This window comes from Centrocercus urophasianus, unplaced genomic scaffold, assembly GCF_019232065.1.
Source record: "Centrocercus urophasianus isolate 14NV4802_14NV808 unplaced genomic scaffold, USGS_Curo_1.0 seq_63, whole genome shotgun sequence".
Lineage (NCBI taxonomy): Eukaryota > Metazoa > Chordata > Aves > Galliformes > Phasianidae > Centrocercus > Centrocercus urophasianus.
In genome coordinates this window covers 453986-469191 of record NW_024885233.1, presented here as the reverse complement: position 1 = coordinate 469191, position 15206 = coordinate 453986, and the positions used below count along the sequence as shown (strand labels likewise).

Here is a 15206-nt window from a genome sequence, read left to right as displayed (position 1 = left end):
TAAGAATGCCTGCAGCAAACAGGGTCAGTAAGAACTGTGAAGGAAAATAACACGTAATGTAGCTGCCAAACACACCCAGGAACATTGGGATACCTATGAAGTGCCATCTCTGGGACAGCAGCCACCCATTTGCTAGTTGCCTACATTAATCTTCAGCTTCTCCTCCTCCTCAGAGTTTCCTTATACTCTGAAAGACCATGAGCTTCTTTCTCATGACTACCTATCTTTGAGTGCCATCAATCTCATATTGACCACTAGTGCCTAGTGATTCATCACAGCTTCACATTGCTGCTGTCACTTGGTTCAGTCAGGGCATCAGGGAGACATCTAGATATGATGATGGGCTGAGACTGACCTGACTGTTCCTGTGCTGTAGCTATCCTTCAGGCTGTAAGATGTAATTCTGTGTCGCTCATGGCAAATCTCTCCACTTTGGCTCTTGCTGGGCTTGTTTAAATTTTTTATCTCTGAGGTCATCAAGGCTGGGATAGTGCTAGAAGAAAACAGAAGTGCCTAAGTTTCGATTTCAGATCCTGAACTCTGTTTTATAAGTGTTTTTAAAGGACAGCCACAGAAAAGGTAATATCTCATTTACTATGGAACATGAAATTTGAGGCTGAAAGACTGCATATTCTGTAATCTGTGGTTTTGGTGCTGCCTTCCTTGTGTTAATCACAAAGTGGTTAGATTCAGAGTGTGTGAGAGCAGGCCTACAATTGCACTAGCTTAAAGCCATGTCTGCCAACACCTTTTTACATGAATCTGAGGCTTTGAGACTTAGAAGGACAAGGAGGATGCCTGACAGATTTGATTTTGATGATTGAGCATAGGTTGAGTTTTACTCTCTTCAGGTCTTACTGTGCTGCCATTCATCTAGCTCATTCATTTAAATTCATTACCAATGAATGCAATTACCTCCATGTAGCAGTACAAGGAGCTCATGTAACTGTCGTCCTGCCTTTCCTCAATTGTATGTAGCCACAGTGGTCTCCTTCACCAGCTTGGGCTAGAATGTAATCCTAATAATCCCCAGGAATGCAAACAACTCCATGCTGCTGCTCCTCAGATACCAAAGTTCATTTGAAGTATTTCCTTTTTTTCTTCCTTAATCCAAAGACAGTCACTCAGTTGGCAGAAGGTAGGATTAAATCCCCAGCACACTTCTAGCAACAGTGGGCTGCGAAGGAGGCTACCAGCTGTTGACATCTGCAGGGAAAGGCATTGTGTAGAGACATTCAGTGCCTCCATGCTTTGGATGGTCAAGAAAAGGATCTCTGTGTCAGGAGCACAGGAAACCCACAGGGGCTTGATATAAATCTAATTATCAAACAGCAGAACCAAGGAGCAGTGCATGCCCATTACTTAGAATAAAAGGAAAGATCCATTTTCCTGGATCACCTGGTCTTCTGGCAGGACAGAAATTCTGGCTCAACAACAGTCTTGGACCAATGCCATTGCCAAGATTCATTTAGCAATAGCATCATGCTTCTTTCTGGCACAAAAAAAAAATTGTGTCCTGCTTTCTGTTCCTGAGGTTGGCAGCATACCTCCCTCAGCCTCTCAGAAGCTCACAGAGAACGGAAAGAGCTCCCTGGAAGACTGAGTGCTTTCGGGTATCATGCATTGAGACAGCAGGCAGGGGGCAAGCACGAGGGACCGCACAGCACAGTTCCCAGAGCTAGGAAATGGAGGAGTTCGTAGAGCCCATTTTAAAAATGGGCTTTTCTGGAAGTATTTGTTGTTGTTTGGATTCCTCTTGTACTTTAGAAAAATACATAAAACTTTGTGTTTGAAATTCTAGTTTCCAATACCTGTTAGCAGATGGATATGTTTCAGAGTCCAGCTGAGCTCGGGAGATCTTGTTTCCAGTGATTTCCCTAGACTGATCAGGTCCTGCTCTTCTGTAGCTAATGAAGATACCTTTTATTAGTATTTTCAATGTATAACTTCAGGGCATAAAAGCTCTCAGTGCACAGGCACCTTTCAACTTAAAGGACGTGGCCGAAAGAGAGCTAAGTGTTTGGGTTTCCCAGTCATCTCTACAGGCTACTTTCATCCATTTGCACTTCGTCAATGCTTTCCTGGGGTCAGTGACAGAAGCATATGGGCCCCAAAGTGACAGGTCACATTGGCATCTCACACATCATGCCAGCTTGGGCTTGTTGTGGCAAGTGAGATTTGGTCTGACCTGCTCTGTCACTTCAGCTGTTCCTAAACTGCACTAAGGATTAGCATTTTAAACAAGTGCTTCTGTTTTCTGATTAGGATAGCGCTTGAAAAAATGATACCAGCCAAGTCTGATTTCATGTACTGTGCCTCAGAGCAATGAGTTTCTCCACAAGGCACCGGAAGACTGCAATGCAGAGAGCAGATCAGAATTAGTAATACCCAAACGGATTAAACCTTTATTAAATAATGTTAGCCTGCAGAGCTCACTGTGCATCACATGGATGTTGAATACAGCAACCCACTTTGGAAATGGAGGGCAAATCCCACCAGTGCTGATCACGGCATCTACAAACCTCCAGTTTCCCCTTGCATAAAGGGGGCTTTAGTATTCCTTTGCCTCCCTAGCTTTGGTGACAGTAGGCATGTGAGCAACACAGAGCTGCTGAGTGCAGCATCATTACAGGAAAGCTGATGAAGAGAGCTCCTCTGCAGCCCAATGCCACCCCAGCACTGCAGAGGAACTAGTGAAGCACCATATGCACTGACACTGTGTTTGCAGCAGCAGCACAAGGGCTCAGAAAGAGCAAACCAGGGATGTCTGCAGTTGTTCCTCACCTCCTACACTCACCAGCCCCCAAGTTCTCTGCCAGGAGCAGTAACTTTGTCTTTGACAGGTCTTTCTTCCCTTGTTTTCTTTTTCAGAGTACGTATGATTTCACTGACCTGTTTCACATCTCCCTTCTGCCATGTCTTCTGCAGATGTGGGAGTCCAGCCCTAATTAGACATGTCTGCTGAGGAAGTAGTCCAGTATTTTGGATCACCCCCATTGTACCTTGTTTGCACCTTTTTAGTTTTTACTGTATTCTTTTAATGCAAGAGGACCGGAACTGTATGTGGTATTCAAACTGTGAGCTCATTGTGAATGTACTCAGTTATGCAGCAATGTTTCTGGCTTGTTCTCTATTCTTGTCCTAACAATTTTGCATTTTCTTTGCTTTTTCTTCTTTTTTTTTTTTTTTTCTTTTTTGCCCCCTGAATAATTGAGCTAACATTTTCAGAGAGCTAGTCACAATAACACCAAGATTTCATTCCTGGATGGTAATCATAGCTCACACTTCACCACTGTGTGCGTATATGTACAAGAAGGAGCATTTTTTTCTCCATGTGAGTTACTTTGCATTACTGATATTTAATTTCATCTATAATTTTATGATGCAGGCATTCAATATCAAAAGATCTTTTTCAGATCTTTCCTAGCAAATTACATTCCTCGCCCTGGATGATTTAGTACCATCAGCAAACTGTCATCTCTCTATTCAGTTACTTTTCCAGACCATTTATGAGCATGCTGAGCAGCACATGTTCCAGTGGCACACCCCAGCTAATCTTCTACTGTGGAAAATTACATTTTCTTGCCACTGTTTCCTACCCTTATATTAATTGTTAATCCACAAAAGAAACTTCACTTTCACCCCCAAATTTTTCAGCTACCATGAGATGGGGCATCAGTGTCATCTGAGGAGCTGTTTGCTGGGACCCGAGTTTCAGGGTTAGCTTTCAGCCACATTATCCCAGCAGAGTCTGTCCTTTGGCCTCTCTCCCTTTGTGCCCAGCTGGGTCCCTGCTCATTCTGGGTTGTTTGTGCTCTCCTTCCTGCAGAGGCTGAGGATGCCCAGGAGAGGGGATCACATCCATCACTTCCCCTTCACACTCTGTGGCCTGGCCACTGTCACACCCAGCCCCTGCACTTGCCAAATGTGTATTGTAAGATTTGAAGGCTATCCATATTTCTTCTCTATTTTTATACATGATGAAATTCATTACAAAGTAAAACAAGCAAACAAAATACTCCCATTCTTGCTATCCTTGGTGCTTCTAGCTAGAACCACATTTCCAGTCCTATACCACATCACAGCTGTGGCAGAGGAAATATGAGAAAAATAATAAAAAAAAAAAGAGCTGTTTTCATGATTTTCTCTTCCAAAACAGCCTCAATTCTGAGTATATTATTCTGCCATTTTGAGCCCTATTTTTTTCTTACCCTACTATATACAGGTAGGATAGTTGTGTTATCACATGTCTCTGGGGACCAAGTCATCCTGTCTCTTTGCAGAACAAATCAGCCTGAGCACATCGCTCTACTGATACAGCTTCATGGCTTGCAGTTCTGCTGCTGGCTTAGAGATCACACAACTGAAGCTTCTCTTCCCACCTCTCCCTGGCTCCCCCTAAGTCTGCCAACTTCAGGATCTTTCTGCGCAGAGGACCAAGAATAATGGCCCAGTGTTTAGCCCCAGTTTTCCCAAAAGCTGTTCCATGCTCCATCAGTGTTTCATGATAATTAGTACATTAGAGCTGCAAGGTAGCAGCACAAGACCAGTGAAACACGATGGTTAATTAGCAGGTTGAAAATCATCTAGTCGTTATAGTTTCAGGCCTTTTAAATTGTCCTTTTAGTAACAGTTTTCCGTGATGACATATCAAAAATGACTGTAATCAAGAAACACAAGAGCTGTTTTCAGGACTTAAGCAGGTGAGCCTGACCCCGTGCTTGCTCACCAAACCTGCTGCAGGATAAATGCTTTTACACTGCAGATGAGAGGCAGGGACAGGCAGGAAGGGTGACTGGGAAATCTTCAGCTCCCTACAGACCTCACAGTTAGTAGGCAGATTTTTCAAATGAGCTGGAAAAAAGAAAATCCTCTCATGTGCTGAGCTAGGTTTGAAAATCCTGCCCAGTGAGGGATGTGAGCTCCAAGCCCCCTCCACCATCCTGGGGCTAACGAATTTAGAAATCCTGGTGTAAACCTTGGGATAAGTAAATGTAATCTTCTCTGCTTTGGGCATTTGTTTTCTCCTCACATCTCCTCCCCTGCTGGGCCGGAACAGTTAAACGAGGAGTCGATAATGTCATTGTCATATTTCATAATTTTGGGGGCGGAGAAGAGGAAGGAGGAGAAAAACATGTTTTGTTTCTCTGTGGCCTGGGTGTGTCATAAAAGGCTAACAGTGGCTTTGGGGCAGCATGGAGTAAATGCAAAAATCTGCTCCTGAGCCAGTGCAAAACCCAAGCTCAGTGTGTTTTCTGACCTGCACAGTTCAGTCCTGCTTTTCTGGTAGAAGTGAACCAGAAATTTTTGTTTCTGTTTTCCACAGCGTCCTTTGAGAAGCAAAAATAGAAACCAGCTAAGGAACAAGGCAGCCCAGCTTTGAGCAGAGGGAGGTATAAAAGGATGGAGAGTTGCACACTGTCCCTGGAACAGAACGATTTGTGGTGCCCAAAATGGGACAGCCTCCAGCTTGGCCAGCCACGCAGCAGCTGTGTCTTCCTGCTTCTCATGAACTGCAGCACATTTTCCATTTTCCAGCACATTTCCTGGGCGCAGGCTTGCTCTTCATTTCTGCTTGGCAGAGCCAGAGCTGAAGTCAAACTGCACTAGGCTGCAGACAGGCAGAAGCACACTGCTCCCCCCATAGCCTGCACAAACCCTGGCTCAGCACTCCAGCTGTGCGGATGCTCTGGCTTTCCGCTTCCCGTCTTTGGGGACACAATCAGGCATTGTAAAAGCTCCAAACCGAATCAATTTCTGTGTGAGCTTGCATGAGAAATATGCAGACACAGATGAAACAATAATCACATCCATGCAGGACCCTGCCTCAGTTTCTCAGTGAGCTGTCTTTGGCATTTCCAAGGCAATCAGTGCTCCTTCTCTCCCATCTCTTCTCCCAGTCCTCCTGCTTCCCCCAGGGACAGAGGGGCTCCAGCTGATGAAATGCCTCATTTCTTTTTCAGCTGCTTCAAAGGCTAAATATCCATCTACATCTTGCTCTCCAGCCAGCCTCCTCAAATAAGCTAAATTTCCAGGTTTCTTCTGCTTTAATCTCTCTATAAATGCAATGTCTCAATTATAGCGCTGGCTATAAGGTCACACTTCCCACATACACAACCCCCAAAAAAGACTGCCTGCTGCTGTTGACAGTTCATCTGTACCCTAGCTCCTTCCCGGCCTGATCCCACAGCATATGTGTGAGCAGTAGAATTAATTGCTTTAGGGGGCTCTGTAGAAATGTGGAAATCCAAGTTTCCAGCATTCAGCCCTATCACGCCAGACTAAAGCTAGTGGTGATAAACAATTGGATTATAAGTTTGTTTCCAGCCTGGGTTGGCCTTCATAGCGCTGATACTTTCTCGAAAGGCTGATCTGGCAGTTTGTGCTGTGACTTCCCTCTTTGTTTTTCAGTTTTGCCTGGCTGTGCAAAATGGCAGCATGATAATCTCAGCCCCACACATAGCCCAGTCCCACAGAGTTCAGCAGGGAAGGGAATCTGAGGATGCCTCAGCTCTGATGGGCAAAGAGCTGCATGAGCTGGCAGCCCCAGGGCTGCCGTGTATAGTTACCAGATAGGAGGGAAGCTTCTGTGACAAATGGTGTGGCACTTGGCAGCTGCCTTGCTGCAATATCTTTGCTTCTGCAGCATCTGGATGGGAGCAGAAACCTCTTCCAGTGAGGTGGCACCCTAACTATTGTTTAAGCAGAGCAGAAGGCTATTCTTAGAAAATCTTTCTTATGCTCTGCAGTGTGTTTTCCTAAGACCCACTATGACTCCACCCTGCCCTTGACCACAGCTGCATCTGTGCCAATCCAAATCTATAAGGGTACCTAAAACTTTGTCTGCTTTAGAAGAGCTATGACCATATAGGTTACTTCTCTCCCACTGGCTTGGGAGAATGAGTGACCTATAGGAATTCATCCCTTCTTCTTTCTCTTCCTCTTACATCCCTTACTTTCCAACTTTTTTTTTCCTTTTTCATTTTAGCTTGAGTAAGGATCCCAGGGACCAACCTCTTCTCTTTTTTTCTGATCTTTCTAGGGCAGCTCTTACATGTCACAATGAGCAGAGGGTTTGCAAATGCACCCCCAGCCAGGAGTCCTTGCTTTATCCTGTGGTAATTCCTGTGTCTGTGCTCTTGCAGATAGAGGAGAGGAGAGCAGTGGAGAAGAGGAGATCAGACAGCGACAGAGGCCCTGAAAGTGAGCACAGCCGTAAGGTGAGTGCTATCCAATGTCTTTTGAAGGACGCTTGTTTTGGAAAAGGGAACCAGCAGAATGTGCCTCCCTGTCAGTAAATTACTTCAGTGCTAAAACAAATAGCAATATGGTCTGATGTGATCCCCACTGCTCATTCCTTTCCTCCTCCAAAGCTTTGCTGAACAGCTAACACATCTGAAGCTAGACAGCCAGTCTCAGAGCAGCAGGGACTTGCTCATCACAACTTGTCACGACTATTTATATCCCTAGCACAGAAGTGGGAATATAGGGAAGCACATATACCCACGTGCAAAAGCACAGTCCTAATCATTTCCTCTCCCTATGTCCTGAAAGTCTCAGACCTCATTAGCTGCAGAACCTCACTTGAAGAGAAGCTGAGTAGGATGGAGGTAAATTAAAGCATAGGCCTTCCTACCGACTGTTTAATGCAAACCTGGAGGACATGCTGACTCCCCTGAGCCTGCAGATGTTCTTAATTAATGGAGCACAAATTGAATAGACCCACCTCAACAGGATTCATTAGGAGAACACAGATGGGCTCTTAACTATTAATCCCAGCTGATCCCCCTATAGCAGAACAGGGCAGCATAATAGCTTTACAGTCCAGCTAAGCACAGCTGTGCTCCAGGCAAGGCAAGCCCCTGCTCAGAGACCATCTCCCACTTCTTGGCAGGACTCACAGATCCCACTGCATCTGCCTATGGGAGAGAATGGGCGTCAGCCTCAGTTTTTGGCTTCCTCTTTGCTAATGGTCAAGGTGATGATACAGGGCACATCCTTTATCCCCTGACTTTGGAGTGTGAACCCTGCTCTCACCAGCGGTGTGCTGTTTAGTTCTTGCATACCTCTCATCCATGGATGCATCTGCTTTGACAGGACCTGCTGTGCTTTTCTGGCTCCAGAGCATCTCTGGGCCTTTTGTCCAAACCAAGGGACTGGTGGTTGCCCTGGCTTTGCTCTGCCTTTCCGCAGACCCCATCTTTCCATTCTCAGAGAGACAGTCTCAGGTCCCTCAGCTCCCACCAGCTAAGGAACAGAGGAACAATTACTGCCACCTCAACTCCGACCCACGCAGGTATATCTCCTTGGCAACAGGGCTTTCAGTCACTCTTCCCCGCTGCTCTGCTTTTATCAGCAGTACAGCACTGAGGAGTTAATTCCCATGTGGAGAAGGGCACGTGTGTGAAGTAATGAACTATCCACTGGTAATTAACACCCCAGGACTCAGCACTAAGCTATTTGCTACACAGCGTTGCTTAACAACACACTGTGGCCAGTTGCCTATTTCCACCCCATCCATTAACTTGATGGCTGGGTTACCCATTTCTCCCCCTTCATGCATTTTGCTGGAGCTTCACAGAGCTCCATCAGCTCTGAACTATCTTTTTGTTAAGCTTTAAATCTTGAATGCTGGCAGTCCTCGTCTAGTTTAGGGCATAACCCTGATTCAGGTGTACTAAAAACTTCAGGTGGGCAGATTTATCAGCTTAAACCTCCCAGAAACTTGGTAATGTTGCAGGCACACTGGGAGCTAACTATATGCTGTAAGTAGACTTTATCAGAAAGCATTTTTAAGGGAAAACAGAGATTTTGTTTTAAAACCTTCAAAAAAGCAGGAACACGGTAAGTGAAAGCCACTGGCCAGCAGTTAAAGTGACTGCAATTACAAATAGGATGAAGGTTGTGGCCATTTGCAAACAGAATTATAGGAGTATGCTTTGAAAGTATGTAGTTGGGTTTTGAATATCTACAATTGAAACTTGGGTCTGGTGTGGCTGCTCCCCAGTCAGGGTACTTATTGCAGGAATCCAAGAGACACTGCAGTTCTGTTTAGGGAAATAGCAGTGAAGCCCCATCTCATTAAGGCGACAGGAATGTATCCAGATGACAAAATTCAGGGGTTTAGTGGGTGAGATTTTAATCCTTAGGAATATAATGCTGTCCATGTTAGTCTGGACAAAGTGGAACAACTGTTCAGAAATGCATTAACACAAACAGTCTTCTTGCTGTTGAATATCTCTGGGATGGAATGGTTGCTAGCTCTGATTTGACCATGGATTTACAATGTGGAACTGAGGAAGCTGTACAACTTCTTTCTGACTCAGTTCTTTTCTCTGTAAAGTCAATAAAATGTTACCAACCATGGGACCAGCATACTTAGGCTATGGTTAAAGTAGAGTCCCTCTGTGTACACATGGCTTCACAAAGGTGGCACCTTTCTCCAAAGTTTTCAGATATTAGTGAGCATTAGGGCAAGAGGTAATGGCCTTGAGTTGTGCCAGGGGAGGTTCAGGTTGGATATTAGGAAGAAATTCTTCCCTGAAAGAGCGGGATGCATTGGAACAGGCTGCCTGGAGGAAGGCTGAATCACTGTCTCTGGAGGTGTTCAAGAAAAGGGTAGATGTGGCACTTAGGGACATGGTTTGGTGACCACGCTGGTGGTAGGTTGGTGGCTGAACTCAATGATCTTAGAGGTCTTTTCCAACGTTAATGATTCTCTGATTTGGTGATCTCTAGTGGTAACAATCACCTGCAGGCTTTTCAGACAATTTACTAACAAGTAGTTCTTTTGCCTCCCTAGGAGGGTGGGAAGTCAGTCCAGAAGTGCCCCGGAGACCTGAGCTTCCCCTTGAGTGGACGGGAACGCTCGGAGTACATCCGCTGGAAGAGGGAACGAGATCAGATTGACCTCGAGCGACTGGCACGGCACAAGAATGCAAAGGGCGAGTGGAGGCGGGCTTGGGATGTGGAGAAGTCAGAGCACATGTAGGTCCTCTGGTGTTCTGGGGTGGTTTGTCTGCAAAAGGCTGAGTAAAGCCAGTGATGAGATCTTGTACAGATGATCATTGCTTACAGAATCCCGTGCTGCAATCTGCCTTTCCCTAACAAAATTTTCATTTCTGCTTCCAAATTAAGCCATTCTGTGTTTCTTCTGGTCATGTCTGTCAATGGGACCAGATACCAGAGCAGTTATCATCTTTACTTTCTGTCTTCTACCCTGATAGGAGATATTTTGTGCTAAGATTTTCTGCCATTGGTCCTTCCAGGATGAGGACTGAGGGGGAGAGGGAAGCATGAATCCCTGCTCAAGTCTATATCTGCAGAGTTTTCTCCATCCCCACTAGGACAGATCCAGTGGCAGGGGTTGCAGGTGCTCTTCTTGAAACAAGAATGGACAAACTTGTGTTGCTCATCCAAGGGTTTTCTCAAAGCCTTTGTTTCTCCTTTTCAATCACAAGATGAGAAAACAGACTTATATCCTCCTCAGGGAGGAGTGATTATTTCAAAGACTACTTGCATGGTACAGGAGAAATGCTGGGTAGCGTGGGAGAGCTCTCAATGGGCTCTGACATTTCTCTACTTTAAACACTGTTCATTTACCTGTGTTTTTCCGGCAGAGCTACACCTGGCTGGTGTACAGGTTCTCCTTTGGGGTAGAATTGCCTCACAGCCTCATCTCTCCTGGTTAGTGCATGCAGTTTCAGCTTCTGCTGACAAACCTGCACATATTTGCCAGTGGGCAGGTGCAGAAGGGCTGGAGGCTGTGTCTTGAGGTCTCCTGCCCACACTTTTGCACACCGGAAGAGGATGGCCAGGTCTGACACTGCCTGTTTTTAACCTGCAGGTTTGAAGAGGACTTTGTTAAGGATGGGGAGCCAGCCTTGGATAATCCCAGCAATAAGAAAGGTTGGCAAGGGACACCTAGATTCTGTCCTGACGCTAATGAATGCTGATCGTGCGAATCCCAGTGCCACAGCTGACACAGCTGTCACTCTGCTTTCCTGGGCAAACGCCTCTGAGTGCAGTGTTGGGGTCTCAGCCCTCTCTGCTTTGCAGAGTGCTCAGGGGTTGGGATTTGAGCATCTGGTTGCTAGCGCTTCTTACCTTCCCAGGGAGAGCAGTGGCATGGTTTCTGTAACCTTTTACAACACAAGGAGGTTCACCACTGCCTACTTTCCAGTGGTTTGAGAGGCAATCCTATTCCAGAGCACTTCATCTCTGATCCCTGTGGCACGTGCTGGCTTCTTTACTAGCATAAGTCCATCATGATTCCTGTTTCTCAGGAGATGGACTGGCGGAACAAATCTTTCCCTTGCAGTACCCTATTTGAATGCCAATGCTCTCTGCAGTCTGCATTACAGACTGTCTCACTTTGTGCACTCTCTTCTTTGTCCTTTTAGGGGGAAGAAACGCAAGGAAATTCCAGCACAGGTCCTTTCCTCCCAGCGGGAGAGGTGAGTAAACCACATGACTCAGTTGTGTCACCCTACTAAACATCAGCACCTTTGAATGTGCCCCATGGGGAGAGCTCTGTCCAGGCACTGTCACAGACATGTGATGTGTGTGTGCTGGGAATACACCATGCGTCTACTTTCCTAGCCTTGTGATAAGATCCCTGCACTGTGGCAAGGAAGAAGAAGAACAGTCTCCCAAGAACAGCACAAGGCAGACTGTATCCAAGGGATAAGATCAATGTTTATTATTGGAATTTAGAATAGAAAATGCAGAAGAAACACATCTAAATTCTCATTCTGTATTCACAGCTTCAGAAAACGTATGTGTAGTATGCATGCAGCTTCAGAGGCTTCCCCATCCAAGGGTACTTTTCACTGATACAAGGATGTCAGCCCCACCAGTGGTCCATCAGCCAGTTCTGCCTACTTTTGCATGGCCTCTCTCTCCTAGGTGTAGGACAACACAGTGTGAACGTGAACGATCCTGGTCCCAAAGCAACGAGCAGCCGAGCCAAAGGAAAGGACAGACTGACCGGCAGAGCCAGGAGGTAAAGAGACTGTCAGCAGTGCCACAATCCAATGCTTGTGATGTCCATTTCCAGGTCCAATTCCTTGCTTGATTCTGACAACAGATAGAGATAACATCCAGTGGCAGCTGTTCAGATGGATCTACATTAGCACAGATCACGTCTGGCAGGGTGGCAGGGACAAGCGCTGAGATGACCAGGAAAAGCCATCTTATAAATGCATGGCTGAGAGGCTGGTGCAAGCGCAATAATTTTGGATTCTTTGATCACGGGGTGGTCTACTCGGCACCTGGCCTGAGGTCTGCTGATGGGAATTGCCTGTCTCCAAAAGGGAGACGGATACTCGCCCAGGAGCTGGCGGGACTTGTAGAGAAAGCTTTAAACTAGATAGGAAGGGGGAAGGGGATAAAGCTAGGCCTGCTAGAGAGCAGCCTGGGGAAGTGGTATTGGGATTAGGTGAGAGGTGAGGGGCTCAGCTGAGGTGCGTCTACACTAATGCACGCAGCATGGGCAACAAACAAGAAGAGTTGGAAGCCATTGTGCAGCAGGCAAACTATGACCTAGTTGCCATAACGGAAACGTGGTGGGATTGCTCCCACGACTGGAGCGCTGCAATGGATGGCTACAAACTCTTCAGGAAGGATAGGCAAGGAAGGCGAGGTGGCGGTGTGGCTCTCTACATTAGGGAATGCTTTTACGCTACTGAGATTATGAGTGGGGACGATAACGTTGAATCCCTATGGGTAAAGATCAGAGGAAGGGCTGACAAGACAGGCACCCTGGTGGGCATCTGTTACAGACCTCCAAATCAGGATGAAGAGACAGACAAGGTATTCTATAAGCAGCTGGCACAAGCTGCACAGTCGCCTGCCCTTGTCCTCATGGGGGACTTTAACTTCCCTGACATATGCTGGGAGTACAGCACAGCACAGAAGAAGCAGTCTAGGAGGTTTCTGGAATGCATAGAGGACAACTTCCTGATACAGCTGGTCAGAGAGCCCACGAGAGGAACTGCCCCGCTAGACCTGCTGTTCACAAACAGGGAAGGTTTGCTGGGAGATGTGGAGGTTGGAGGCTGTCTTGGGCAGAGTGACCATGAAATGATAGATTTCTCAATTCATGGTGGAGCCTGGAGGGGGAATAGTAAAACTGCTACCTTGGCCTTCAGGAGGGTGGACTTTGAATTGTTCAAGGGACTAATAGGGGGAGTCCCCTGGCATTCAGTCTTAGCGAGTAAAGGGGTCCAGGAGAGCTGGTTGCTCTTCAAGAAGGAAGTCTTAAGGGCGCAGGAGCAGGCAGTCCCCCTGAGCTGCAAAATGAGCCGGCGGGGAAGAAGACCGGCATGGATGAATAGGGAGCTATTCTTGAGGCTCCGGGAGAAAACGAGAATCTACTGCCTGTGGAAAGAGGGACAGGCCACTCAGAATGAATATAAGGGAGTCGTTAGGATGTGTAGAGGTGAAATCAGAAAGGCAAAAGCCCAGCTTGAATTTAACCTAGCCGCTGGGGTGAAAAGGAATAAGAAACTCTTTTATAAATACATTAACAGTAAGAGGAGAACAAAGGAGAATATCCACTCTTTGCTGGATGAGGCTGGGAATGTGACTACTGAGGATAAGGAAAAGGCAGAGGTTCTGAATGCCTTCTTTACGTCTGTCTTTAAAAGTCAGACCAGTTGTCCTCAGGATACTCCTCTCTCTGACCTGGTAATCTCAGCTGGGGAGCACACTAACCCCCCTGTGATTCTGAAAGAAACAGTCAGAGAACTACTGCTCCAGCTGGACTGTCACAAGTCGATGGGGCCAGATGAGATCCACCCGAGAGTGCTGAGGGAACTGGTGGAGGTGATAGTCGAGCTGCTTTCCATCATCTGTCAGCACTCCTTGTTAACTGGTGAGGTCCCAGAAGACTGGAGGCTTGCCAACGTGACTCCCATTTTCAAGAAAGGTTGTAAGGAGGATCTGGGGAACTACAGGCCTGTTAGCCTGACCTCGGTGCCAGGGAAGGTTATGGAGCAGATTGTCTTGAGGGAGATCATGTGGCATGTGCGGGATGAGCGGGGGATCAGGCCAGCGTGGGTTCGTGAAGGGCAGGTCCTGCTTGACCAACCTGATCTCCTTCTATGATCTAGTGACCCATCTGGTGGATGAGGGAAAGGCTGTTGATGTGGTCTACCTAGACTTCAGCAAAGCCTTTGACACTGTCTCCCACAGCATTCTCCTGCAGAAGCTGGCAGCCCGAGGCTTGGATGGGTACACTCTTGGCTGGGTGAGGAGCTGGCTGGAGGGCCGGGCACAGAGAGTGGTGGTGAATGGAGTCAAATCCAGCTGGCGACCGGTCGTGAGTGGTGTTCTGCAGGGGTCGGTGCTGGGGCCTGTCCTCTTCAGTATCTTTATTGATGACCTGGATGAGGGCATCGAGTGCACCCTCAGTAAATTCGCAGATGACACCAAATTGGCTGGAAATGTGGATCTGCTTGGGGGTAGCGAGGCCCTACAGAGGGATCTGGACAGGCTGGAGAGCTGGGCTGAAGCCAATGGGATGAGGTTCAACAAGGCCAAATGCCGGGTCCTGCACTTTGGCCACAACAACCCCAGGCGACGCTACAGGCTTGGGGCGGTGTGGCTGCAGGACTGCATAGAGGAAATGGACCTGGGGGTATTGACTGATGCTTGGCTGAACATGAGCCGACAGTGTGCCCAGGTGGCCAAGAAGGCCAATGGCATCCTGGCTTGCATCAGAAACAGTGTTGCAAGCAGGAGCAGAGAGGTGATTGTTCCCCTGTACTCAGCACTAGTGAGGCCGCACCTCGAGTACTGTGTCCAGTTTTGGGCCCCTCACTGCAAGAAAGATATTGAGGCCCTGGAACGTGTTCAAAGGAGGGCAACAAAGCTGGTGAGGGGTCTGGAACACAGGGCTTATGAGGAGAGGCTGAAGGAGCTGGGAATGTTCAGCCTGGAGAAGAGGAGGCTCAGGGGAGACCTCATTGCTCTCTATAACTTCCTGAAGGGAGGTTGTAGTGAGCTGGGGGTCGGCCTCTTCTCTCGTGTCATTAGTGATAGGACCAGGGGGAATGGCTTCAAGCTACGGCAGGGGAGATTCAGGCTGGACATGAGGAAGTATTACTTTTCAGAAAGGGTGGTCAGGCACTGGAATGGACTGCCCAGGGAGGTGGTGGAGTCACCGAGCCTGGGGGTGTTCAAGGAAAGACTGGATGTTGTGT

At 47.2% G+C, this 15206-nt stretch overlaps 1 protein-coding gene across 2 annotated transcripts in view; it reads left to right on the top strand.

The window, feature by feature from the left end:
- The window catches only part of CCDC9B (coiled-coil domain containing 9B), a 44598-nt gene that overhangs the window by 14334 nt on the left and 15058 nt on the right, over positions 1–15206 (top strand). For both annotated transcript variants that reach the window (XM_042836804.1, XM_042836803.1), the window contains 5 exons: positions 7146–7220; positions 9803–9987; positions 10847–10908; positions 11403–11456; positions 11908–12004. In XM_042836804.1, coding sequence (XP_042692738.1) covers positions 7146–7220; positions 9803–9987; positions 10847–10908; positions 11403–11456; positions 11908–12004 — 473 coding nt within the window. The remainder of the gene's footprint in view (positions 1–7145; positions 7221–9802; positions 9988–10846; positions 10909–11402; positions 11457–11907; positions 12005–15206) is intronic.